At 37.4% G+C, this 26,505-nt stretch overlaps 2 protein-coding genes across 4 annotated transcripts in view; both read left to right on the forward strand.

The window, feature by feature from the left end:
* LOC139157273 (sulfotransferase 6B1-like) overlaps window positions 1-3,587 on the forward strand; it is a 32,008-nt gene extending 28,421 nt beyond the window's left edge. For all 3 annotated transcript variants that reach the window (XM_070733887.1, XM_070733888.1, XM_070733886.1), the window contains 2 exons: window positions 1,449-1,605; window positions 2,893-3,587. In XM_070733887.1, the coding sequence (XP_070589988.1) occupies window positions 1,449-1,605; window positions 2,893-3,023 (288 nt within the window). In that variant the 3' untranslated portion in view covers window positions 3,024-3,587. The remainder of the gene's footprint in view (window positions 1-1,448; window positions 1,606-2,892) is intronic.
* A 9,547-nt stretch (window positions 3,588-13,134) lies between these two features.
* On the forward strand, window positions 13,135-24,161 carry LOC139157276 (sulfotransferase 6B1-like). The gene is made up of 7 exons (XM_070733892.1): window positions 13,135-13,340; window positions 16,824-16,960; window positions 17,570-17,659; window positions 19,077-19,203; window positions 20,611-20,705; window positions 22,055-22,211; window positions 23,654-24,161. The coding sequence occupies exons 1-7, from the start codon at window positions 13,139-13,141 to the stop codon at window positions 23,782-23,784; spliced, it is 939 nt and encodes a 312-aa protein (XP_070589993.1). The 5' UTR covers window positions 13,135-13,138; the 3' UTR covers window positions 23,785-24,161.
* Window positions 24,162-26,505: the final 2,344 nt, after the last annotated feature.

Raw genomic sequence — 26,505 nt, forward strand, 5'->3', positions numbered from 1 at the left:
TCTTGCTCTCTTGCTCTTTCATTCTTTTTTCTTTCTCTTGCTTTCTTTCTTTCTCTTGCTTTCTCTCCTTCCTTCCCTCCTTCCATTTCTTTCATTCCCCCTCTCTATTTTTATTTCTCTTTCATTTTCTTTCTTTCTCTCTTTCTTGCTTTCTTTCTTGCTCTTTTTCTTTCTCTCTTTTACCTTCCCTTCCTCTATTTCTTCTTTTCTTTCTCCTTCCTACCTTCTTCCCTCCCTCCCTCCCTTCAGTCCTTCCTCTCTTACTCTCCCCTTTCATAAGTTTCCTTGCTTCCTTCCTCTGTTCCTGTCCCTTCCCCCTTTCTTTCTTTCCTTCCTTCCTTCCTTTCCTCCATCCATTTCTTGCTTTCCTTTTCCTTCCTCCCTTCTTTCCTCCCCCACTCCCTTCTTTCACTCCTTCCTCTCTTCCTCTCTCCTTTTTGGCTCAAAATATTTTTTTTCTATTTTCCTCCTCTAAAATCTAGGTGCGTCTTATCAGCAGGTGCGTCTTATAGAGCGAAAAATACGGTACTAGGTTCTTTTAATAAAAAAGAAGGGATTTTTTTCCTTTTTTCCTTATTTATTTGTTTGTTTGTTTGTTTGTTTGTTTGTTTATTCATTCATTCATTCATTCATTCATTTATTTATTTATTTATTTATTTATTTATTTATTTATTTATTTATTTTATTTATAATTCTATGCCGCCCAGTCCCAAAGGGACTGTCGCTCAGACACTATACTTTTCCGCCCACACCGAAAAAAAATTAGAGGGAACATTGGCCCCGAGTCCACAGAGAGAAGCGGCATATAAGTCAAACAAACAAACAAACAAACAAATAAATATTATACTGTTTCATCCAGCTGGTTAGTTCATATATTCAAAACCCAACCAGTGCAGTACGCAATACTGACAGGAACAAATCCGATCAGAATTCTAATCACTCCTACAGAAACAGTTAAAAAGTCTAACTAACTGAAGCTCTTTTACTGGCCTCCTACTCTTATTACCAAAATGATCAAGAAAAAAAATAGAAGATGACCAATGACCTCAAGGTTTCCTGTAAGAATTCATAATTGAGAAAGACCCATGATCCTCCAGCAATCAGGACATCTAATTTTCAGTTAAGGAAACTCTGTGTTTGTTTATTGATTCTTTTTCCCAAAATACTTATTTTACCTCTCCCTCCCCCCCCCTCTCTCTCTGTATGTATTTATACATATATTTATTTATAGAACTTTCTAATTGAAATTGAAACCATGGAGGCATGGTGTAGATGTAGAATGTACTCATAGCATTTAGAATAAGAAAACCATACAGAATCTTAGACATGAAAGTGATGAAGATACATTGCATTATCCCCTTCCCAAAGTTGGTCAGATATCTTTCTTAGAAATGAGACATAAATGTGGGGGTTTTTTCACCTGCAGTACAAATTGATCTCTTTTTCAGAACCCAGCTTTAGGAGCCAAAAAGATTTCCACATTTCTTGAACTGAACTTAAATGAGGAAGACTTTCAGGAAGTTGCAGAAAGGAGCACATTCAAGACGATGAAAGAAAAATCTAAAACAACCCATGGAGAATTTGGGGAAGTTCTTTTCCGGAAAGGTAAATTTTGAAAATCCATAATGTTGCACTCGTTCCATCATTGAGGTTATTGGTAAATATGACATCCTATTTTAATGTGAGTTACTTATTCACCCCTATTCCATAGATTGGGAAAATGGAATGAAATTCTAACTAATTTGCATTAAAAAAAGAATCAAGAATTCAGCAGCCATCCTAGATCAAATCTATTAACTTAAAGGAGAATTGTGCTATGTTTAGAATATAGAAAAAAGAAATACATTTAAAAATACTTATTTTTAAATGGAAATGGACACAAATTGAGAGAATTGCATATCTGGTTAGCCATGCTAGAGTTTAATCTGTCTGTAATGATTTGATAATGAATAAACTCTCAGGCTCAAGAATGCTATGTCCATGATCGTTCCTTTTTTAAAGAGGGAGACAGAAGTAATAATTGTCCAATACTTACTGCATCTCTGACTTACACTGGAGAATTAGTGTCAGTGGTGGGTTGCTACCAGTTCACCCCAGTTCGGCGAACCTGTAGCAGCAGTGGCGGGATGATCCGCCCATCCACTCGGACATCATCATAGATGATCTGCACATGTGCAGGAAATTCTGCACATGCGCAGAAGCACCGCACGTGAGTGAACCAAATACGCATGCGATCACAATTCCGAACCGGTAGCAAAGATAAGTGAAACCCACTACTGATTACTGTATATAAATATTTTATATACACTTTGGAAAGTGCCAAAGATTTTTTTTAAAAAACTTTTAAAATCAAATTTGTAGTGTCTATATTAATCTGCTGCGCCTGCTAGTTCACTGATGTTTATATAGAGAGACATATTCATTCATTCATTCATTCATTCATTCATTCATTCATTCATTCAGTTTCTATAATTTCTCAACTGAAGTAGTTAAAGATTAATTGGTGACTTAACCATTTTTAAAACTATATGTAAAAGAACTTAAAAACATTAAAACAATAAAACATCCACTAAATAAATACACACAGCAGCCGTTTCCCTCTGTTTATAAATTGACAGTATATATTTTTTATGGACTATGCACTCTGAGTTGTGTAGCTACATATAAAATGCATGGATGGATGGATGGATGGATGGATGGATGGATGGATGGATGGAAATATACTCAGAAAGGCAGATATGGAGCATTTGAAAAGAGCATTTATACAACATCCAATTATTATTTATTTCTCTTAATATTCAGTAGTATTGCAGGCTTTAGGCAAACACTTACTGACATTACAAGATGTGTGATTTTCATATAAAGAAAAGGTAAATAATTGTTTGTTTTCAGGTGGAGTAAGTGACTGGAAAACACTTTTTAGTGAAGCAAACAACAAGGAGATGGACACCGTATTTAAAGAGCGCTTAGAAGGAACCAAAGTGGGAAGATTAATAAACTACAATCGTTATTGCAAGGCATGAAGATCAAGGAAAAAAGCTAACAGCTATCCATTCTTAAATGATTCCATTCTCAGAAACAAAGCATTCTATTTACTTGTGTTGAGTTTCATATAATCTTTGTATGAAAGGGGAATATAAATTATTTCAAGAGTTTTCTGTCAAACTTTCTATAAAGTTCTAAGCTATAAATGACTAAACTGCATTTAATCAATCCTGCTGTTAAGATAGTCATTTCTATTCATTTTTATGACAAAGTATTTTACAAGTATACAACTGACTAGTTGTTAGAAATAAATCTAAAATATGACTTTTTATTGGATAGAAATCAACAAACTCTCAATCGCACCAATTCTTTAAGCATATATATATATTCACACACAAACAAATACACAGATTTACATACATCTTCCTAAATCCTGAAATCAATTTGAAATGTAATTATGTATTTGTCATTGAAATCTTAATCATGAATCCTAACAGAACATTAATTGATTGCCTGTTACCAATCTGAATGATTGCTAATAACCGGAAACTATTGTACAAAGGTTTGGTCTAAACACACAAATAAAGTTTACTAAACCTAAATACGTCAAATGTAAGTTTAATTTTTCTGTGGAAAGCTGACTGTTGAAGAAGGAAAACAAATATGAATTAACAGATTAACAGAATTGCAGGAGATCCTATGACATTTCTGACAAATGGCAATCCATTCTCTTCTTGAAAGCTTCCAGTGATGAAGCTGCGACAACTTCTGAAGGCAATTGGTTGATTGTTCTCACTGTCAGACAATTTCCCCTTATTTCTAGGTCAGTGATGGCGAACCTTTTTTCCCTCTGGTGCCGAAAGCACATGCATGTGTGCTATTGCGAAAGCGTGAGTGCCCCACCTCCTGGAGGCCCTCTGGAGGCCAGAAACGGCCCACTTCCCAGCTTCTGGTGGGCACAGTAGGCCCTTTTTTCACTCTCACCAAGCTCAAGAGGCTTCTCTGGAACCTGGAGAGGACAAAAATGCCCCCTAATGGCCCTCTGGAGGCTGAAAATGCCCTCCCAGGGCCTCTGTGTGAGCTGAAAATCAGCTGACCACGTACATATTCATGCTGGAACTAAGCTACGGCAATGGCTTGCATGCCAGAAAATATGGCTGCGCGTACCACCTGTGGCACCTGTGCCATAGGTTTGCCATCACTGTTCTAGGTTGAATCTTTTAATGGAGCCCAAAATTGCTATTGCTAAGCAAGGCAGATCAAATGAAATTGTTGAATGAATCTGGCTTCCCCAATGATTTCATTTGTCAGAAATTAAAAGGTGATCACAGGATCCAAGACACGGCAACCATTATGACAGTGAAGGGCTACCAAAATGTTTACTACCACACTGTGGGTGTGGCTTATGCAGGACACCCTGCATTTTCTTTCAACATCTTTCAGTGCAAATTGGGTGCTCTGGGGTGGAGCTCCATTTTTGCTATCCCACTGTGTCCCCCCGTCTGGTCAGTAGCTCACCCCTGCATTATGAATACATTCCAAGTAGCCAAGTATTCAAATTTTGATCACATGACCATGGGGATGTCATAGTTGTCATAAGTGTGAAAAATGGTTACAATTCACTTTTTCAGTGCACACAGTGACTAAGTAAATAGTTGTAAGAATTACTCAAGAACTACCTATGCTTCATTTGATCTTAAATTTCCAAAAATAAAGTTTTAATTGTTTTGTTCCTTTCTACTTAAAGCTGTTAATCATTCACCTATACGAAGGCGACGTTTGCAGCTACAAAATTCAAACGTAACTGCAAGCATGGCAACTTCCTTTCTTCTGTTTCACTTGACCCTTCTAACAGTTCTCACTAATAGAAAGAGAGACTGGTGCTAACATTAGCCTTTAAAAAAAAGATGCCCAAAGGATTTGTGATAAAAAGACTCTTCTATTTTCCCAACTTCAACTTCAATTTATCTAAACGTCTAATCATTCCAATAACATGATCCCATTCCCTCAACTATCTGATTATTTATTATTCCTAAATGTACAAACAAAACTCTTTAAAGATATGTGGAGTATTTTTGACTGACTTTAATCTGAATTAAGCCTTCTCTTTCTTCCTTTGAAGGAAGAAGGGCCCTTTGCTCACCCCATGTCTATTACATTACTTTCAAAACTTAAATCACTTTTTTATTTTGTCATTTCATGCTTCTCAAGCAGTTGTGCCTAAATCCTCCTCCTGGGTAGTGATGGGCGAACCCAACAGTGTTTGGGTTCGGCAAGTTCGGACGAACTTTACGCAAAATTTGGTCGAACCCGAACTGAACCCGAACTCGAACCTGAATGGGAAATCCCTCCCATGAAGAGATTCCAGGGGCGGAGCTTTGACATCACCAGCAGGTTGCTAAGGATGCCAAGGTGATCACTTCCTGGATTCCATGGAATCCAGGAAGTGTTCACCTTGGCATCCTTAGCAACCTGCCGGTGACGTCAAAGCTCCAAACGCTGAACACAACCCCGAACTTTGCCCAAAGTTTGAAAAAAATTCGGGTTCGCGTTCGGCATACCGAAAACTGCAAAATTTGGTATGGACCCGAATTGTGCGGGTTAGGTTCGCCCATCACTACTCCTGGGCTATTTCAGCAACATGGCAGGCAATCTCCCATTCTGTCTCTAAAATAAGGCTGTTAGGTTTCTCTACTGAAGAGGCAGGAGGCGGTTTAGTGGCTTCAGCTCTTTATTGGTCATAGCTAGTAAACATCAGCAAAGCTCTGCTATAGGCAGGGATTTAAATAGGGTGCCCTTTAAATCAGGGGCCAATCAGATGTTACCTGATGAGTTCCTGGAGAGACTGAAGAGAAAACTTCCCAACTTCTCAGGACATAACATTCCTCCCCTCACACCTTAGTTCAATGCATAATTTCGTATAAATCTTTCACCTTTTAATTTTGCATACGTAATCATTTAGGTACGTAGGATGTGATACTGCTCTAAATGACCTGCGCAGTTCATTTGGGGCGTTGGCTGGAGTCAGAGAGGAAATGTTTTCTTTCTCAGACTCCCTCAGTAAAACTTATTGGAACATCAAGTTCGAGGTTTCAGCCTTGGCTGGACTGGACTCATTGTTGTCACTGGATGGCGATACTTTTGAAGTCTATGGCTCAGGACTGCTCCCACCCCAAAAGCTGATGCATCAGACACCAGCACCATTGGCAATGTCTCATTGAACTGCATTAAGAAACTGTCTTTAGAAACCCAATTAATTTGAATGTGTGGGGAAAAATTGGTCCATAAATTATAAGATGGTATTGGCGACTTTCTATAAGGAAAACCAATACAAAATGTTCTATAGGTGGCACTTACCTCCAGCCAGACTTTCCAAAAAATTCCCAAACTTGTCTCCCCTCTGCTGGAAATGTAAAAAACAGCCCGGAACCTACTACTACTCATGATGGACCTGTGATTCCGCAAAAAATACCTTGGTATACTAATAACAAAAGATTTAAGTGCCAAAGCCCACTGCAACAATATAGCCAAGAAGGCTTCAAGAGTTGTAAACCTAATCATATGTAGCTTCTGCTCTGGCAATCTCACACTACTTACCAGAGCTTACAAAACTTTTGCCAGACCCATCCTCGAATACAGCTCATCTGTTTGGAACCCATATCGCATGTCAGACATTAACACCCTTGGAAATGTCCAAAGATACTTCACCAGAAGAGCCCTTCACTCCTCCACTCAAAATAGAATACCCTATGAGACTAGACTTTCAATCCTGGGCCTAGAAAGTTTAGAACTAAGACACCTTAAACAAGATCTAAGTATTGCCCACAAGATCATATGCTGCAACGTCCTGCCTGTCAGCGACTACTTCACCTTCAACCACAACAACACAAGAGCACACAACAGATTTAAACTTAATATTAACCGCTCCAAACTTGACTGTAAAAAATATGACTTCAGTAACCGAATTGTCGAAGTGTGGAACTCATTACCGGACTCCATAGTGTCATCCCCAAACCCCCAACACTTTACCCTTAGATTATCTACGGTTGACCTATCCAGATTCCTAAGAGGACAGTAAGGGGCGAGTACAAGTGCACTAGAGTGCCTTCCGTCCCCTGTCCTATTGCTCTCCTATATTTCCTATACCATTCTTCTATTCCTATATCTCTTCTTCTATTCTTTCATTGATATGTTCTATTACTATACCTTCTTTTCTATTATTTCCTAGATATATTTTACTATGAGTATCTCCTCTATAACCTTCATCATGTGTTTTACTATGTGTGTATAGATATATACCCACTAAAACCTTAATTGTGTATTGGAATAAATAAACAAACAAACAAATAAATAAATAAATAAATAAATAAATAAATAAATAAACAAGAATGAAACAAACTTCTACAAGGCTTGGGAGAAATGGTATCACTGGTTATCCCCAAAAAATTACTTAACCATCCTCAAAAAAGAAGAAAAACTCAACAACACTCCCTCCCAACCAACACTACATGAATACGTACAGTATTATAGATTTGTACTAAAAGGTATTGTCCAGGACAACTATCAAATCCCACAACTTGAATCCCCATTTACCCTGTCCAGAAAAAACATCCATGTTTGAGCAATATTGACTCATGATCTTGTACAATCTACAACTTAATGGGGATAGGTACACATATTACTCACCCGTACCCTGAGGTCGTATAACTTCAAAGTGTCAGCTATATTGCAAATACCCCTTCCCCTTCTTCCCTTCACTTTTTACCTTTCTAAGTTTCTCCTTATCTTTCCCCACTTTCTCCTTTCTATATTTTTCTCTTTTTTCTTTCTTTCTCAACATGTTTACTATATTTTTGTTCATATATTTTTGATAATAGTATATTATTATTCAATGTTATACTATGTAATACATTTCTTTCATTAAAGAAAAGAAAAGAAACTGTCTTTGGAGAGGAGGTTTTTACTGCCTGCAATGTTCTGTTTTGTTAGGGATCCCATACCCATGGGGTAATTTTAGACAGCAGCCTGTGAAGCGGTTCCATGATGGTAGCTTTATTTTGTAGGAAAATACTGTCAAAATTAAGCAGCCCCAGGAATGCTTGTAGCTCGGCCTTGTTGGTGGGCACCGGCACCTATGCTTATCTTTAGTGGTTTGAAGTCCAGATCCCAGGGGTGTGCAGCAGGTGGAACGGGGTGGAACGCCGTTCCACCAGCAGAAATGGAGCTGACGGTGGTCTGTCAAAACTGCCATCTTTTTAAAAATATATATTTTTTAATTTAATTTATTTATTTTAAAAACCATCTGTGCATGTGCAGGGAGAGCCAGCAGGTCCCTTATTCGCTGGCTCGACAACCACTTCCCCATCCATACTGGTACCGGTCTTTAGAGGAAGGTTTGGTTTTTGTAGCATGTGGCTTGCAAGTTGCCTTCCTTACTTTTCAGTGTCTCTTAAACGACTTTACAAATTCTTTGGTTGGCAAGAGGAGGACCTGCTGCGCTGGTAATGAACAATTTTTAAAATTTATCAGGGTTTATTTCTTTATTGTACACATGTGGTGAGGCATCATCTAATGGAGGAGCCCAGCCTCTGAAATATGTGAGTGTGTGCAGAATTATTTCTTAAATTTACCGGGGTTTATTTCTTTATTGTGGACACATGGTGAGGGCATTGGCCAGTGGAGGAGCCCAGCCTTTGAAGCACTGAGTGTGTGAAGAATTTTTTTTAAATTTACCAGGGATTTTGTTTTTAATTATTGTGGCTCCACATGAGGACGTCTGCTGCTTCTGCAGCTTTCACCAGCCGGATGCAAACGGCACAAAGGAAGGAGGGGAAAGTGGAGGGGATTGCTTACTGCTGCCCAAAATATATTATGGATTTCTTTCTGATTGCATTTTAGCCCTCAGTGTTTCCAGAATACTCCTTCTTAGCTAAAAACCCAAGTGGGGGAGAGGCTGCAGAAAAGCCAAAGCACCTGAGGGTAGAACAAGAAGCAATGGGTGGAAACTAAACAAGGAGAGAAGTAACTTAGAACTAAGGAGAACTTTCCTGACACTCAGAACAGTTGATCAGTGGAACAACCTCCCTCCATAAGTTGTGAATGCCCCAAAACTGGAAGTTTTCAAGCAGATGTTGGATCTTTTAATGGAGCCGAAAATTGCTATTGCTAAGCAAGGCAGATCAAATGAAATTGTTGACTTCATTTGTCAGAAAGTAAAAGGTGATCACAAGGTCCAAGACATGGCAACCATTATGACAGTGAAGGGCTACCAAAATGTTATCTGTCTGAAGTAGTGTAGGATTTCCTGCCTAAGCAGGGGGCTGGACTAGAAGACCTCCAAGGTCCCTTCCAACTGTGTTATTATTATTTTAAGTGTCTGGTTGAGGAAAATGACAAGTAGAAGCTTGCATTTGTGGAAGTGTTATGGCTATTTGGAAGCTGCAAAATTGCTTCTCACACCAGCTTTTAAAAATTTTGGCCCAACATTTACTTTTGTATATTAAAAAAAATAAATTATTTGCTTATAAATAATTTATTATAGGGCAGATTGTTAAGTATTAAGGAGTTAGCAGAGTTAGTGAGGGTATGCACACAGGAAACATGGATGTGGCAGATATCCAGCTAATATTCTATAGATATGAGTAGTACTTCAAATAACCAGGCTACATACATTAAATATCTAACTATTATTTATATTAGACAAATATCGTAGTCAGTACCAATCCAAGTCATTCACATATGCAGCAAGCAATATTCTCAATACATATACAAAGTAAGTCTTACTCGATGCATATAAGAAGTTATTTACAAAATACATATACTTTATTTAAACCAGCATTTAGCACAAAACAGTTCTCCAACATAGTCACACAGACAAAGTAATCAGGGAGAGATCAGAGAGAGAGCAGATTCTCTTTTATAGCTGATTGCAACACTTAACCATATATCGCTGGCTTAGGTTAATTATATTGTAAAACCCAACTAGTCATGTGTACTGACAAATATGTTTGTAGGATATTAGCATCAGGAAAAACTAGCAACTGCAGCAACATATTCCCCTCATTGATGGTGTACATTTTTTTCCTTTTTCAATTCTCCATTAATTTTCTTGGACAATTGAAAACAGTTGGAGGAGTTCAATTCATGTTAAGGGAGAAAATATCAGGGAGCACCTAGTTAAGCTGTACAGGGTGCATTCCAAAAGTAATGCAATTATTTTTTAAAAAAATTCTTCAAAGTACTGTCCTTGGGCCTCTACACATTTTTTCCAGCAACTCTGCCATGACCGGTACGGACCCTGGAAGGCATCTTCGGGGACCTCTCACAAGGTCTTCATCACGGCTGATTGGATCTCTTCTATGGACGAAAAACGGGTTCCTTACAGGGCTGCCTTAATCCGAGGGAACAAAAAGATGTCTGCTGGGGTGAAGCCAGGACTATAGGGGGTGGGGAAGCATTGACACCTGGTGTTTGGACATGAACCCACGGACTTGTAGCGTGTTGTGGCAAGGTGCATTGTCATGATGGAGTTGCCAGTTAGCGGAGATGTCTTTTCTTGTCCTGATGACCCTTTTACGGAGTCTTTCCAGCACATCCACGTAGTAGGCAGCATTAACTGTCTGTCCTTGAGGAACAAACTCCTTATGCACCACTCCTTTACTGTCGAAAAAGACAATGAGCATTGTTTTCGCTTTTGATTTTCTCATTCATGACTTTTTGGGCATGTGGGGCTGGTTGGTGTGCCACTCAGAGCTTTGGCGTTTTGTTTCTGGGTCGTATTAAAAAACCCAGGTTTCATCAGTGATGAATCATCACCAGTGATGATGTTGTCCAAATAATCAGGTTCAATTTCTGTACGTTGCAAAGATTGTCGATTCCATTTTTTTCATGATACTGACGTCCTGCCGCTTCCACAGCTTGGAGAGCACTGAGACTGGTTTCGCGGCAAAGCTTAGTGTCCCCCCCACCTACTCCAAGTGCTTCGGTCCCACTCCGACCAATAGGAGAAGTGCAGGAAATTCAATTGCATTACTTTTGGAATGCACCCTGTATATAAAAGTATATAAATTCAATAAACAGACCTTGGAGCACAGTCTTGTCTATACAAAAAATAATATTAGTCAGAAAATAATTGCTATAATTTGATGCTGTGTCTCAGTATGCAGAAATCAACAAGCACAATTTTTAGTTTTTCTCAAAATGTGAAAATAAATCTAGTTGCTGACATCTGTCACATTATTGTCAAAAAGCTGGTTCAAAATAAATAAGCTTAAAGGATGTTGAAACCTTTTCTCCCATAAGGAAAGTCATATGGGTAAAAAAAAAAAAAGATGGTTAAGTGGATAGTGAAGAGAGATGATAAGAGGAAGGGTACAATCCAATTGGTTTGTCTGTTAACCTTTTTTAAAAAAATTCTAGGAGGGCAGCATTTCAGAGGATATTTGGCATACAGACTCATGAATGAGGATTAAATACTGTATTTTTGGAGTATAAGACGCACCTTTTTACCTCAAAAAGGTGCTTTAAAAATTGGGTGCGTCTTATACACCGAATCTTGCTGAGGCCATCTGGGAGCACCCGGCAGGAAGCCAGTGGCTCAGCCCTGGGGATGAGCAGGAGCCTGCATTTCTATTGCGGAAGTGGCGGCAGCGCACTGGAGCCTGAACGAGCCCGTCACCCGGGACCTGCCCCTCCATGGAAAGGCAACCAAAGGGGAATTTGGCAGGTCCTGGGGGACGGGTTCACGTTTGACATAACACTCAGCAAATTCACTTTTACTTGAGTGTGCAATCTCTCCCTTTTTCTTTTAATTATAGAAGAGTGCTTCTAAATTGAATTGGAATAGCATCTTTTCCAAAGCAGCTGGAATTGTCCCCATCTTGGGACTAGCCCTGAAGTCCACAAGCGTCAATGAACTGTGCCACAGATTTGGAGTCATGGGATTGTTCATGCTATGCCCACAGCTCTTCTCCAGCTTTTTGCAGGTTGTATCTTGATAAATTGCCAGTGAAATGCCATAGATCTCCATGTAAATTATTTACAGTCACAAGGGCTTAAATACTGAGGTGCATCAGAAACATTGTCTGTTACTGCAGAGGGAAGAGTGTGGAAGAATGTAAGCCAGTCTTGATATATTTCAAAGAATGCAGAAATATTGAGGAGTGGACAAGCAAAGCTGAGCGAAAGGGAAAAAATGAAGCAGGATAAAATTATTTCCTTCCTTCCTTCTTTCTTTTTTTCAAAGAAAAATATTTGCTCATGTTTTAGGTGTACTGATGTTGCAGCCAAACTGAATAGCACTGTATTAGAGAAGGTTATAACTTATAACTGGAAAGACTTAAAGTTTCAAGCAGAATAGGGACATTGTCATTAGTTTTTTTAAAATTTAAAACTATATTTTTCCAGAACCATCCTAATAATAAGCTCTTGCAGACAGTAGTAATCTAACTCTCCAACATAGTAAGTGTTTATAGAGACATAGTCATTAACTACCGGGATGTTTTTCCTGTTTTATTTTATTTTATTTTATTTTATTTTATTTTATTTTATTTTATTTTATTTTATTTTATTTTATTTATTTTATTTTATTTTATTTTATTTTATTTTATTTTATTTTATTTTATTTTATTTTATTATTTTATTTTATTTTATTTTATTTTATTTTATTTTATTTTATTTTATTTTATTTTATTTTATTTTATTTTATTATTTTATTTTATTTTATTTATTATTTTATCCAATGCACAATAATAAGCAATGAAGGCTATAGAGGATACACTCGAGTAAATATATATTAGAGAAAGAATAGAAGAGAAAATATAGGAATAAAATATATCAATGAGAGAATAGAAGAAAAAATATAGGGATAGAAGATACGGTATATATATGAGATATAGGAGAGACAATAGGACAGGGGACGGAAGTGCAATTACGCACACCCTTACTGACCTCTTAGGAATCTGGAGAGGTCAACCCAATCCTAATAAAAAGTATCCGGGATTGAAATGCCTTCAGTTGTAGAAAAATCTTTTTTTCTGTTTTTGTTTGTATTTGGATAGTTCGATTTGCACTGTAAACACAGGTTTTTAATCACTCTTTTTCTGACAGCTGAATATATATATTTTCCACCACACATACCCCCAGAAAGGCAGAAATGGCACACGTGAGAAAAAAGTTTATTGAGATTCTGGAAAAAGTCATGAAAGAAGCAGAGCAGATGACACGAGAGGAGTTGCTGATAACTCATGAAGGAATTGTATACCCAACTGTCTTTTGCAACCCAGAGCAGTTCAAAGCTTTGGAGGCCTTCCAAGCTAGGAGTGATGATGTAGTTCTAGCAGGATACTGCAAATGTGGTGAGTTTGTTTGTTTGTTCATTTCCTTATACCTACAAAGGTGACTCTAGGCTTTTGATATATTTATTTATTTTTTATTTATTTATTGGATTTGTATGCCGCCCCTCTCCGTAGACAGGGCCTTTTAAATATATATTTATTTAAATATATATTTAAAAGGCCCTGCTCTATTAGATTTTACTTGAAATGGTGATGAATTGATGAATTGTAAGGTAACAGCCTGAAATAAAATCAAAGGGAAGAGAAACTTCAGGGATAATAGGAAAAACATCTTTGCATAGCTGTAATTTCCTGGTTTTTGTCATCACCTGAGAAATTTTGGGTCTCCATAATATCTATTTAACCTCTGAAGTTGCACTGTGAAAAGAAAACTATCATTATATCTATAGAAAGAAGCCATATAATATTAAACAGACATCAAATTATCAGTTGAATGTGTGCCAAACCTGCTATGATTCTAAATTGATGACATTTCAGCTACGAAAGTTTAGCAGTTCTGACTTCCTTTCAGAGATAGATTGCTCTCTGAAGTTACTGAGATCCTTGCCAAAATTATTAGGTTGCAATGGTAGACCAGCGATGACTAAATGTTTTGTTTTTTTTAATAATAATTTTTCTCCACCTTCACAAGTACAAATTCAAAATGTATATACCTTCCAATATTGTGTACATCATACAGGGTTCATAATTAAACATTTTACCCTTTATTCATAGACCCCTATTCAATAATAATAATAAAAATTTGTTAAATAACAGCAGTCTGCCCCATCAATTACTCTTTCTTGCACCCCCCCTTCCTCCTTCCTTCTTTCTTCCTCCTACCTACTTTCCGTTCACTCCTCCTAGACCTCTCTCTCCCTTTCTTCCCTTATCTCTCTCTCTCCACCTCTCTCTCCTTCCCTCACTTCCTTTCTACTACCTGTTCACCCCTCTAATACCTTTCCTGGGTGTCCCGACCTGTTAAATTAAAGCGGTGTTTATATTAGCAGACTGTTGCTGTAAAATTCATTTTGAAAACCATAACAATCACTAATTTTCTAATGTATTGCTTCTAACTCCAAATAAGCCTTTTTATTTTAGGTATATAGTGCCAAATGCCTCTTCCTCTCCTAAAAAAAGAACTAATTTTGTCATCCAGATTTTCTATCGGATTAACTTGCACTTTTAACTCGCACTTTTATGGTTATCCTCTTTATTCTCGCATAACTTATGGTTTCTTGTTTCATTTTCATTATAAGGCCTGCTGCTCTCTCCACTTTCTTAATATTTTTCTCAATGTTTGTTTGTTTGTTTGCTTCTTATCTTATAGCTGCATGCCCCTACAGTAATATTATATAATTAAATGTGACATACTTGTTGAATGTATAATGTCACTGAATGATTGTCACTTTCATTCCAGAGAAGTAGAAAAGACAGTATCTGAAGAAAAAATTATAATGGGTGTCTAATTCTATCATATTTTTAAAGGATTACTTTTTAAATATATTTTGGCAAATTGTTACATCCTAGCTAGCAGAAGCAATTAAAAACAGTTTTCAAAGTAATCTTGAGAAGTGACTCCTTTTCAAGGGACATGGCCACTTTGTCAAAGCAGCAGTACTGTGTTTTATTTCAAGGCTTCTCTTATCCCTGATGCTCAGTCTTCAAACTTGGGTTTTCTGAGAGGTCTAAGTTCTAAACTTTTACTTGCAGAACTTTTGTATCTTGAAATAGGAGATAGTGAAACTTAGCATTATTTATGTAGATTTGATAATTTCATCTAATAAGCAATATAAACACAAAAGTCATACAGAAAGCCCAATTGCTTGTAATTCTATGAGAATTGGCATTATGTGGACAAATTACAGAACCTTTTTATGAGCCCGTGGAATCTGGCAAGAATTATTCATGCCTTGGTTGTTTCCTGCCTTGATTACTCCAATGCATTTTAGAGAGGCTATATTTTATAAAAAGCATTTGGAAAGTGCAATTAGTGAAAAGTGCAGTTGTTAAATAAGGTTAGAAACATAGAAACATAGAAGACTGACGGCAGAAAAAGACCCCATGGTCCATCTAGTCTGCCCTTTTACTATTTCCTGTATTTTATCTTACAATGGATATATGTTTATCCCAGGCATGTTTAAATTCGGTTACTGTGGATTTACCAACCACGTCTGCTGGAAGTTTGTTCCAAGGATCTACTACTCTTTCAGTAAAATAATATTTTCTCATGTTGCCTTTGATCTTTCCCCCAACTAACTTCAGATTGTGTCCCCTTGTTCTTGTGTTCACTTTCCTGTTAAAAACACTTCCCTCCTGAACCCTATTTAACCCTTTAACATATTTAAATGTTTCGATCATGTCCCCCCTTTTCCTTCTGTCTTCCAGACTATACAGATTGAGTTCATTAGGTCTTTCCTGATAGGTTTTATACTTAAGACCTTCCACCATTCTTGTAGCCCGTCTTTGGACCCGTTCAATTTTGTCAATATCTTTTTGTAGGTGAGGTCTCCAGAACTGAACACAGTACTCCAAATGTGGTCTCACCAGCGCTCTATATAAGGGGATCACAATCTCCCTCTTCCTGCTTGTTATACCTCTAGCTATGCAGCCAAGCATCCTACTTGCCTTTCCTACCGCCCAACCACACTGCTCACCCATTTTGAGACTGTCAGAAATCACTACCCCTAAATCCTTCTCTTCTGAAGTTTTTGCTAACACAGAACTGCCAATGCAATACTCAGATTTAGGATTCCTTTTCCCCAAGTGCATTATTTTACATTTGGAAACATTAAACTGCAGTTTCCATTGCTTTGACCATTTATCTAGTAACGCTAAATCATTTACCATATTACAGACCCCTCCAGGAATATCAACCCTATTGCACACTTTAGAGTCATCGGCAAATAGGCAAACCTTCCCTACCAAACCTTCCCCTATGTCACTCACAAACATATTAAAAAGAATAGGACCCAGAACAGACCCTTGTGGCACACCGCTTGTAACCTGTCTCTGCTCAGAATACTCGCCATTAACAATAACTCTCTGATGTCTATGCTTCAGCCAGCTTGAAATCCACTGAACTATCCAGGGATTAATTCCAATCTTCACTAATTTATCTATCAGCTCTTTATGTGGAACCGTATCAAAGGCTTTGCTGAAGTCCAGATAGGCAATATCCACGGCACCACCTTGATCCAACACCTTTGTGACATAGTCAAAGGTTAATACAGCTTCTCATTTCTTTCTTTCTTTCTTTCTTTCTTTCTTTCTTTCTTTCTTTCTTTCTTTTTTCTTTTTGGAACTCCCTTGGTTAGTGACTATTTGAATATGTATTGGCAATAAAATGGTAAACACTAAATAGTGTGATATGTTCACTGGAATGTGCAAGGTTCCTACTCTTTTTTCTAGGCATTAATTGTAAATTGATTGGTATTGCCTTTATGTTTTTATTATACAAGTATATCCTATGTGTCTTTAATTTTGTTTCCCCCCTGTCCCCAGGTACTAACTGGGTTGGCCAGATTGTTACTGATTTGGTAATAGCATCTGCAAAGAAACATGAACCTGACAAGTTAAATGAAAAACTTCTCTTAGCAGAATTTCCCTATCTCGAAATAGGAGATACTGAAAAGTATAAGGTTAGTATTAATTGTGCAGACTGACTGACATCGGCTACCAATGGTGGTGAATTTTCATCAGACTGTATATTAAAACAGCAATAGAGGTAAAATATTGAGCATTTTTGCAGGGTGTCTCCAGAATAAAATGAGTCAGTCAGACTATGTTTGATCAAAGACAGCTAGGTTGATTCTGCATGATTCAATCTTTGAAAAGATAAAAATTGACCCTGGTTGATACATTAACCAATCCACTGACTAGTAAGTGTGTTACTTTTAGTGCTAAAATTCAGTGAGAAAACCTGAGATTTGCATATTTGAAATGTGTGGTTATTAACCTACCCTAGTTTAGTCCATGGTTTGTATTGTATTTACCAAGGTTCCCCCCACCCTGCAAAATCAGAGATGATTTTTAAATTTAATAAATGTATTTCAGAGCATTTTTTTATTTTAAGATTGTGGGGTGGAGGACAGAAAAGAGAAATTCTAATATAACTTTTGTGACTTTGAAAGCTTTAATTTAAAGAGTGTCCAAGAATTATTCAAATCTGAATTGACCAAAGGCTGGGGAATTCTGAGAGTTGATTATTTATTTAATTATTGCTTTATTTGATTTATTATTTATTGAAGAGGATGGATACCTATCCTTCCAGGAGAGTGATGTTTACTCATCTCCGTCCTGATAAATTCCCACCCTCTATTTTCAAGAACAAAGCAAAAGTAAGTAGTTTATTTAATGCCCTAAGCCTGTAGCAATATTGATATTGGTAGTTCAGAGGTATCATTTTGGGAAGTACTCAAACTCAAACTCAACTCTGATAAGACGGAGTGGCTGTGGCTTTTGTCTCCCAAGGACAATTCCATCTGTCCATCCATCACCCGGGGGGGGGGGGGAATTACTGACCCCCTCAGAGAGGGTCTGCAACTTGGGTGTCCTCCTCGATCCACAGCTAACATTAGAGAACCATTTTTCGGCTGTGGCAAGTGGGGTGTTTACCCAGGTTTGCCTGGTGCACCAGCTGTGGCCCTACCTTGACCGGGAGTCACTGCTAACAGTCACTCATGCCCTCATCACCTCGAGTTTCGACTACTGTAATGCTCTCTACATGGGGCTACCTTTGAAGAGTGTTCAGAAACTTAAGATCGTGCAGAATGCAGCTGCGAGAGCAATCATGGGCTTTCCCAGATATGCCCATATCTCGTCAGAACTCCGCAGTCTGCATTGGTTGCCGATCAGTTTCTGGTCACAAATCAAAGTGTTGGTTATGACCTATAAAGCCCTTCACAGCATCGAACCAGAATATCTACAGGATCTCCTTCTGCCGCATGAATCCCAGCGACCGATTAGGTCCCACAAAGTTGGCCTTCTCTGGGTCCCGTCGATGAAACAATGTCATCTGGCAGGACCCAGCGGAAGAGCCTTCTCTGTGATGGCCCTGACCCTCTGGAATCAACTCCCTCCGGAGATCAGGACTGCCCCTACCCTCCTTGCCTTTCGCAAACTCCTTAAAACCCATCTTTGCCATCAGGCATGGGGAAATTGATTCCCCTGGGCCGTTCCGTTTTATGTATGGTTTGTTTTTATATTAAGGGTTTTAACTGTTTTTTAAAAATCATTGGATTTGTACTGTGTTTTGCTGTTGTGAGCCGCTCCGAGTCTCCGGAGAGGTGTGGCATACAAATCTAATAAATCTCATCTAATCTAAGTAACTGTAAATAGTTTTAAAATGGAGATTCCATACTAATCTAGATAGCCAATTTGGTGTAGTTATGGCATCGGGCTAAATGAGATATAAAGCCAATTGGGTGACTTTGGACTAGTCACTTCATCTCAACCTAAGAAGGCAAGGGAAAACTACTTTAAAAAAACTTCCAATATAGGATATATTAGATGGGTGGGTGGTGGAGAATATATTGCCACCTAATCTAGCAATATATTCTCACTCGGCCATTCAGTTTTCTAACATTTTTGCATTAATATACAGTAATATTCCAGGAACTGAATGTGATTCAAAGCAAGTGTATATAAGATTTCAGTTATAAAAAGTAGCTGAGGATAATTTTCAAAGAATCTGGTGTATTTTGGAGATATAATTTATGTTTTCTCATTTGATATTCTAATGTTTTTCGGTTTTAGGTACTGATGCTGATTCGAAATCCAAAAGATGTTGCTGCATCTTTTTTCCATTTTTCAAGAAAATTCAGTCCTAATCCTTCCTATGATACATTTGAAGAATTCTTCAGAGCTTTCATGATAGGAAAAAGTAGATTTCTATTTATTCCAATTGTTTAATGTCTGTAGATACGAAGAACATAGTACCTGTCTCTTTTATCATTATTTTTATTGATTATTGTATGCTTTGTTCAAGCAGAGACATTTCAAATTCGAGTTCAATTCTCAGTTTATTTCAATATATCATAGTTAATCATGTGAACAGATTCCTTTTAGAATAGAATTCTGTATTGGTCCAGTGTGTGGATTGCATAACCAAACCAGACAGTTTTATATATAGGAGCAAATAATATTATTTGAAAAGAGAAGCAAATATTTCTCAATGCCTCAATCCAGTCTACTTCCCAAGGTTGTTATTACAGGAAAAAATAAGAAGGTGTGCTATATATGCAGCCTTCTGCAGAAAAGGCAGAATATAAATCCAACTAATAGATCAATAGAATATCAGAAAAAATATGTTTATTCATTCATTCACTCACTCACTTGTTCATTCATTCTGTATGCTGGCCTTTTCGCATTTGAGTAGCCCACAGAAATAGATGAGCCATGATGATGCAGTGATTAGAATACAGTATTGCAGACTAAGTCCCTGCTCACTTCCAGCAGTTTGATTGTGACCAGCTCAATGTTGACTCAACCCTTCCATCATTCTGAGGTCTGTAAAATGAGGAGTCAGATTGTTGGGGGAAATATGCTGATTCTATAAACCGTTTAGAGTGTGTTTTAAAACCCTGTGAAGCAATATATAAGTCTAAGTGCTATTGCTACAACTATTTCCAAAATTGTAATTCAGTTTTTCAAGGTATTTCATTCTAACATCTGGCAGCTAATGTAATTTCATGTAAAGTCATTGTTAGATATAGGCCAAATGAAAAGGGCAAGATTTATTTATTATTTTGACTTAAATCCAGTTACCAATATTTAGCAAAAAGAAACCTACTATATCTTGAGAGTATTATTTAGATATAATAATAATAATAATAATAATAATAATAATAATAATAATAATAATAATAATAATAATAATATCAATCTTCCAGTTAACTTATATTGCTTCTATATGCTTGTTTATGCTCAGATTATAAACCATGTCAGAACTGAGTAAGAACTGCAGTACACTGGCATCTAAGCAAAAGTATAATTTCTTAGTAGAATCACAAAATTAAACACTTAAGATCATGTTAATATTTATGTGATTTTCATATATAAATAACTCACAACATACCAGACATAATTAAAAAGAATAAAGTATTTATCCTAGATAATAGCAATATTCAGGGATATTAGAACTGGGGGAAAAGGATTGGGGAAAAAAAATCAACTCTATAGAATGATATTCAGAGATCAGATTATATTTTCAATGAGTCATATACATATTATGATTGTCATCAATCTTGTTCTGACGTTATCTTAATTATTTTTTATAAAATTTCAATAGTGCCCTGGGGATCCTATATAGAGTATCTTTGTACATGGAACAAGTATATTGATAAAGAAAATATTCTGCCAATAACATATGAAGAGATAAAAGAGGTAAAGTTAATACTGTTCAGATATATGGATTCTTAACTTGTAACAGCAATAAATGGAAAGTCTTAGAGAAAAAATGATGAAAGCTTCCGGATGAAGCAGAAATTTAACACTATACCTTTTGGAACAAATGAGATCAGAATCACTCCTAGATGTTCAGAATCGATTCCAAACATCTATTAACATTTCCTAAAATTTCTCCCAAAATATAAGTCTCATCATGCCAAAATATTCAATAGTTTCCTTAAATGCATTCTACAGAAACAGTTAAAAAGTCTAACTAACTGAAGCTCTTTTATTGGCCTCCTACTCTTATTACCAAAATGATCAAGGAAAAAAAAGATGACCAATGACCTCAAGGTTTTTCTGTAAGAATTCATAATTGAGAAAGACCCATGATCCTCCAGCAGTCACAACATATAATTTTCAATTAGGAAAGTCTGTGTTTGTTTATTGATTCTTTTTTCTCAAAATAATTATTTTATTATATCGGGGTGTGTGTGTCTGTATTTATACATACTGTATTTTTCGGAGTATCCGATGCACCGGAATATAAGACGCACCTTAGTTTTTGGGGAGGAAAATAGGCAAAAGAATCTGCTTACCAGGTATTCATCTGGCTAGCATCCTTAATCTGGTCATTATTTTATTCTCTGGTTAAGGGCTTAAAAAAATTATTTTGAGAGAGTAACAATTAAACAGCTTGCAAGCCAGAAAGAGCTGGGAACATCATTAGCACCTGGAAGGAAACAGTCTGAGCAAGTAGAGCAATGGAAAAAACCCTGCAAAGACTTAGGGCTTGGAAAACATTCTTCCTTGCAGAGAGTAACAATGAAAGAACTTGCAAGGTAAGAGCTGGGAACATCGTTAGCACCTGGTTAGGGCTGGAAAGTGCAAGTTAGAGAAATGAAAAAAAACCCTGCAAAGACTTAGGGCTTGGAAAACATTCTTCACAGAGAGTAGCAATGTAACAAAGTAACCTGCAAGGTAAGAACTGTGAAGGTTGTTAACAGCTAGTTAGGGCTGGAAAAAAAAGCTACATTCAGAGTATAAGATGCGCCCTAATTATCAGCCTCTTTTAGGGAGGAAAAAGGTGTGTCTTATACACCACAAAATACGGTCTATTTATATATTAATGTAGAACTTTCTAATTGTAACTGAAACCATGGAGGCATGGTGTAGAATGTAGTCATAGCATTTAGAATAAGAAAATCATAGGGAATCTTAGACATGAAAGTGATGAAGATACATTGCATCATTCCCTTTCCAAAGTAGATCAGATATCTTTCTTAGAAATGAGACATAAATGTGGGGTTTTTTTCACCTGCAGTACAAATTGATCTCTTTTTCAGAACCCAGCTTTAGGAGCCAAAAAGATTTCCACATTTCTTGAACTGAACTTAAATGAGGAAGACTTTCAGGAAGTTGCAGAAAGGAGCACATTCAAGACAATGAAAGAAAAATCTAAAACAACCCATGGAGAATTTGGTGAAGTTCTTTTCCGGAAAGGTAAATTTTGAAAATCCATAATGTTGCACTTGTTCCATCATTGAGGCTATTAGCAAATATGACATCCTATTTTAATGTGAGTTAATTATTTGTCCCTATTTAATGGATTGGAAAAATGATATGAAATGATAACTAATTTGCCTTTGAGCATTTGCATTTTTTAAAAAAGAATCAAGAGTTCATCAGCCATCACAGAATGCATGATCAAATCTATCAACTTAAAGGAGAACTACGCTTTGTAGAACTATAGGGAAAAAAATAAACTCTTATTATTTTTAAATGGAAGTGGACACACAATACGAGAAGCATAATAATTACAAATTTGGTTAGCCATGATAGAGTTTAATTTGTCTTTAATGATTTGATGGTGAATAAACTCCCAGCCTCCAAATCCTATGTCCATAATTGTTCCATTTTTAAAGAAGGAAAGAGAAGTACAACATTTACTGCATCTCTAAAAAAACACTGGATAGTTACGGTATATAACTATATAACTATACAATAGTCCTGGGAAAGGGGCAGCATACAAATCCAATAAATAAATAAATTATATATATATACATACAAAAATACAGTGGTACCTCTATCTAAGAACGCCTCTACTTACAAACTTTTCTAGATAAGAACTGGGTGTTCAAGATTTTTTTGCCTCTTCTCAAGAACCATTTTCCACTTACAAACCCGAGCCTCCAAAACTGTCACCGGAAAAGGCAGGGAGAAGCCTCCGTGGGGCCTCTCTAGGAATCTCCTGGGAGGGAACGAGGCCAGAAAAGGTGGGGAGAAGCCTCTGTGAGGCCTCTATAGAAATCTCCTGGGAGGAAAAAAGGGGCAGAAAAGGTGGGCAGAAGCCTCTGTGGGGCCTCTCCTAGAATCTCCTGGGAGGAAACAGGGCCTTCCCCCTCCTTGTGGTTTCTCCAATTGCATGCATTGTTTGCTTTTACATTGATTCCTATGGGAAAAATTGCTTCTTCTTGCAAACTTTTTTACTTAAGAACCTGGTCATGGAACTACCGTAATTAAGTTCATAAGTAGAGGTACTACTCTATTAACTGCAGGAAAGTAGCAGAGATCTAAAAAAATACTTTTAAAATCAAATTTGTTTTATCTGTATTAATCTGCTGCTTCTGCTCATTCACTGATGTTTATATATAGGGACATTCTTATTCATCAATTCATGCATTTATTTGTTCATTCAATTTCTACAGTCTTCCAGCTCAAACTAGTAGTTATAGATTAATTGGTGACATACATACATGCATGGATGAATGGATGGAAGTAGACCGAGAAAGGCAGATATGGAGTATTTGTAAAAGAGCATTTTCTAATTATTCTTTATTTCACTGAGAATTCAGTAGTATTGCAGGGTATAGGTAAATACTTACTGACATTACAAGATGTGTGATTTTCATATAAAGATAAGGAAAATAATTATTTGTTTTCAGGTGGAGTAAGTGACTGGAAAACACTGTTTAGTGAAGCAAACAACAAGGAGATGGAGACCGCATTTAACGAGCGCTTAGAAGGAACTAAAGTGGGAAAATTGGTAAACTATGATCGTTACTGCAAGGCATGAAGATGTAGGAAAAAAGCTAATAGCTATCCATTCTTTAAACGATTCACAGAAACAAGGCATTCTATTTACTAGCAATATATGTATGAATTCTCTGTATGAAAAGGGAATAGAAATTATTTCAAGAGTTTTCTGTCAAAATTTCTCTAAAGTTCTAAGCTATAAATGACTAAACTGCATTTAGTCAATCCTGCTGGTAAGATAGTCGTTTCTATTCATTTTTATGACAAAGCATTTTACAAATATACAACTGGAAATTGTTAGAAATAAATCTAAAATATGCCTTTAATTGTATAGAAATCAACAAACTCTATCTTCAAGCGTACAAAATTCACTCACACCCCTCACACGCATATACACAGATTTGCATACTTATTATTAAATCCTGAAATGAATTTGAAACGTTGTTATGTAATATTCATTGAAATCTTAATCATAAATCCTAACAGAAATTTAATTAATTGCCTGCTGCCAATCTGAACGATTGCTAGCAACGGGAAATTCACACCTTTGCACTAACACTTTGTTCACAATCGACCTGGCATTGAGCAGCAGCAGCCTGAGACCTGGGTCCTGGCTGCGCCTGTCACCAGTTATACAGGTTGAGTTGGATAACTCAGAGGGGCCGGAACAAGAAATTGCTTTTATGCAGTGAGTTCTAGTTCCTTGTGAGCGGCTCACCCCTCTGCTCCCTCCCTATCTGCCTCTCCCAGTAATAACCCATATGCTTCAGTCTCTGTCATCCCAGAGATCGTCCCCCTCCCAATTAAATCCATCAATGAGATTTAATGGAAGGGAATGTGAAACACAAAAACGGCCTCCAATTTCTGTTAAATAATACTTGTATTTCTTTCTTAATCCAGCCACCTGGATATATGAAGGAGCTAATTCCACATAAATTCCTTTCTCTGTAGTGTATTATTTGTGCTGGCTAATTTAAAAGACGGAAAACTGTCTCTGTTTCATGAACAGTAATGTAAAACTAGCAGACCAAGGAGCAAGATAGGATTCTTGCGGTAGAGAATTTTGAGTTTTTAAAGGTTAGGGGAAAGTGAGAGGGAAAGACCCAGAGTAACTCTGGTAAGTACATACAATTGTATGGAAGGGTTGCTGTGGTAGGCTTTTAAGATTAATGTCAAGCTGTAGGAGACTGACAAAGTCAAGAAACAAGAAACACTTGGATTTCTTGAAATATTTTTATTGCTAGTAATAAATATCTCTATTGCTATCGCTAGAGAATCTTGAAAGTATTTCTCCTCTATAATTTACAAAGTTATACAGCAAATAATTTGTAGAGGATTTTAAGCCCTCAGGATGTAAGATTGAAGGCAAATATCCATGGAGATTGCCTTGAAGGAAATATCTGGGGGAAATATTTGGGGTGTGTCGGAAGTGGTTCAAACTGGTTTAATGAGATAAGAGAGAGAGAAGGTAAAAGAAAAGCAGAATGGCAAGATTCTGCTATTATCACCTATTTCAAAAAAGTGTATGTAATTATAGTCTTTCTATGGAGTCAGTTTTGTGTCCTGGCCTAATTTTAGGATTGTCATAAACCTTCTTTTTCAAAACCTCTCCGGTTGCTCCTACCATGGCTCTGTCTTCTGCTTTAAGATAATTTCTGCTAGCACCACCTATTTCCCAAAGTATGTGTGGAGAGAGAGAGAGAGAGAGCTCCAATAACATACAGTATGCTAATTTCACATCGGGCACACACGACCACGAGATGGTAGCAATTTTCACCGGGTTTTTGGCTTCTGAGCAGGCTGCCTTTTGAGGAATTAAGAGATCAAAATGCAAAAAGTCATATAATTTCAACCACAATTGAGTCCAAAATTACTTTTGCTAAGCAAGGCAGTTGTTGAGTGAGTTTTGCCCCATTTCAGAGCCTTTCTTGCCACAATTTGTTAAATGAATCCTACTCCACCCTGAAACTCGCATCATTCTTTCTCTGGGTCTTTCCATTCATTGCTATCTATGAATATAAGAATCCATATATCTGAACAATACCACTTTTATGTGTTCGTATGTTATCAGCAAGACATTTTCTTTATCAATATACAGTAATACCTCATCTTACGAACTTAATTGGTTCCGGGATGAGGTTCTTAAGGTGAAAAGTTCGTAAGACGAAACAATGTTTCCCATAGGAAACAATGGAAAAGCAAATAATGCGTGCAAGCCCAAAACTCACCCCTTTTGCACATTATTGCTGGGATTTGGATCCTTGTTTGGGGGCAGGGGGCGGAGGGGGGGTGGACGTGACATTCCTGGTGCTGCTGCTGCTTCTTAAAGGGAAACCGCCGCCACCGCCACTATCCTGTTGTCCTAGCCAGAGGGATGGAATCCTCCGGGACATGGCAGCCCCATCCTTTGGGAGGGTGGGGCTGTAGCAGAGGGGCAGCTACAAAAGGGCTGGCTCGGTGAAAGGGCTCCCAGTGAAGGGGCTGTGAGAAGGTTTTCTCCGAGCGCTTTGGGAACGCCCGCCTGCCCCTCTCGTACTGCGTGTGGGCTCTCTGACTGCGGCAGGGATTTCCCTGCCTTGTGATGTCACTGCCAGGCTTTCCCATTCGATTACAGCCCCCACTGGGATTCCGCACTCAGAGAAAGCAGCCACTTTGCTGGGAGCGCTTTCTCTGAGCACTTCGAGACCGTCTGCCCCGCCCCTCTTTAGGAGAGGCGGGGCGGGCATTCCCGAAGCACTTGGAGAAAGCACTCTCAGCAAAC

This window comes from Erythrolamprus reginae, chromosome 1 (assembly GCF_031021105.1).
Source record: "Erythrolamprus reginae isolate rEryReg1 chromosome 1, rEryReg1.hap1, whole genome shotgun sequence".
NCBI classification, from domain to species: domain Eukaryota; kingdom Metazoa; phylum Chordata; class Lepidosauria; order Squamata; family Dipsadidae; genus Erythrolamprus; species Erythrolamprus reginae.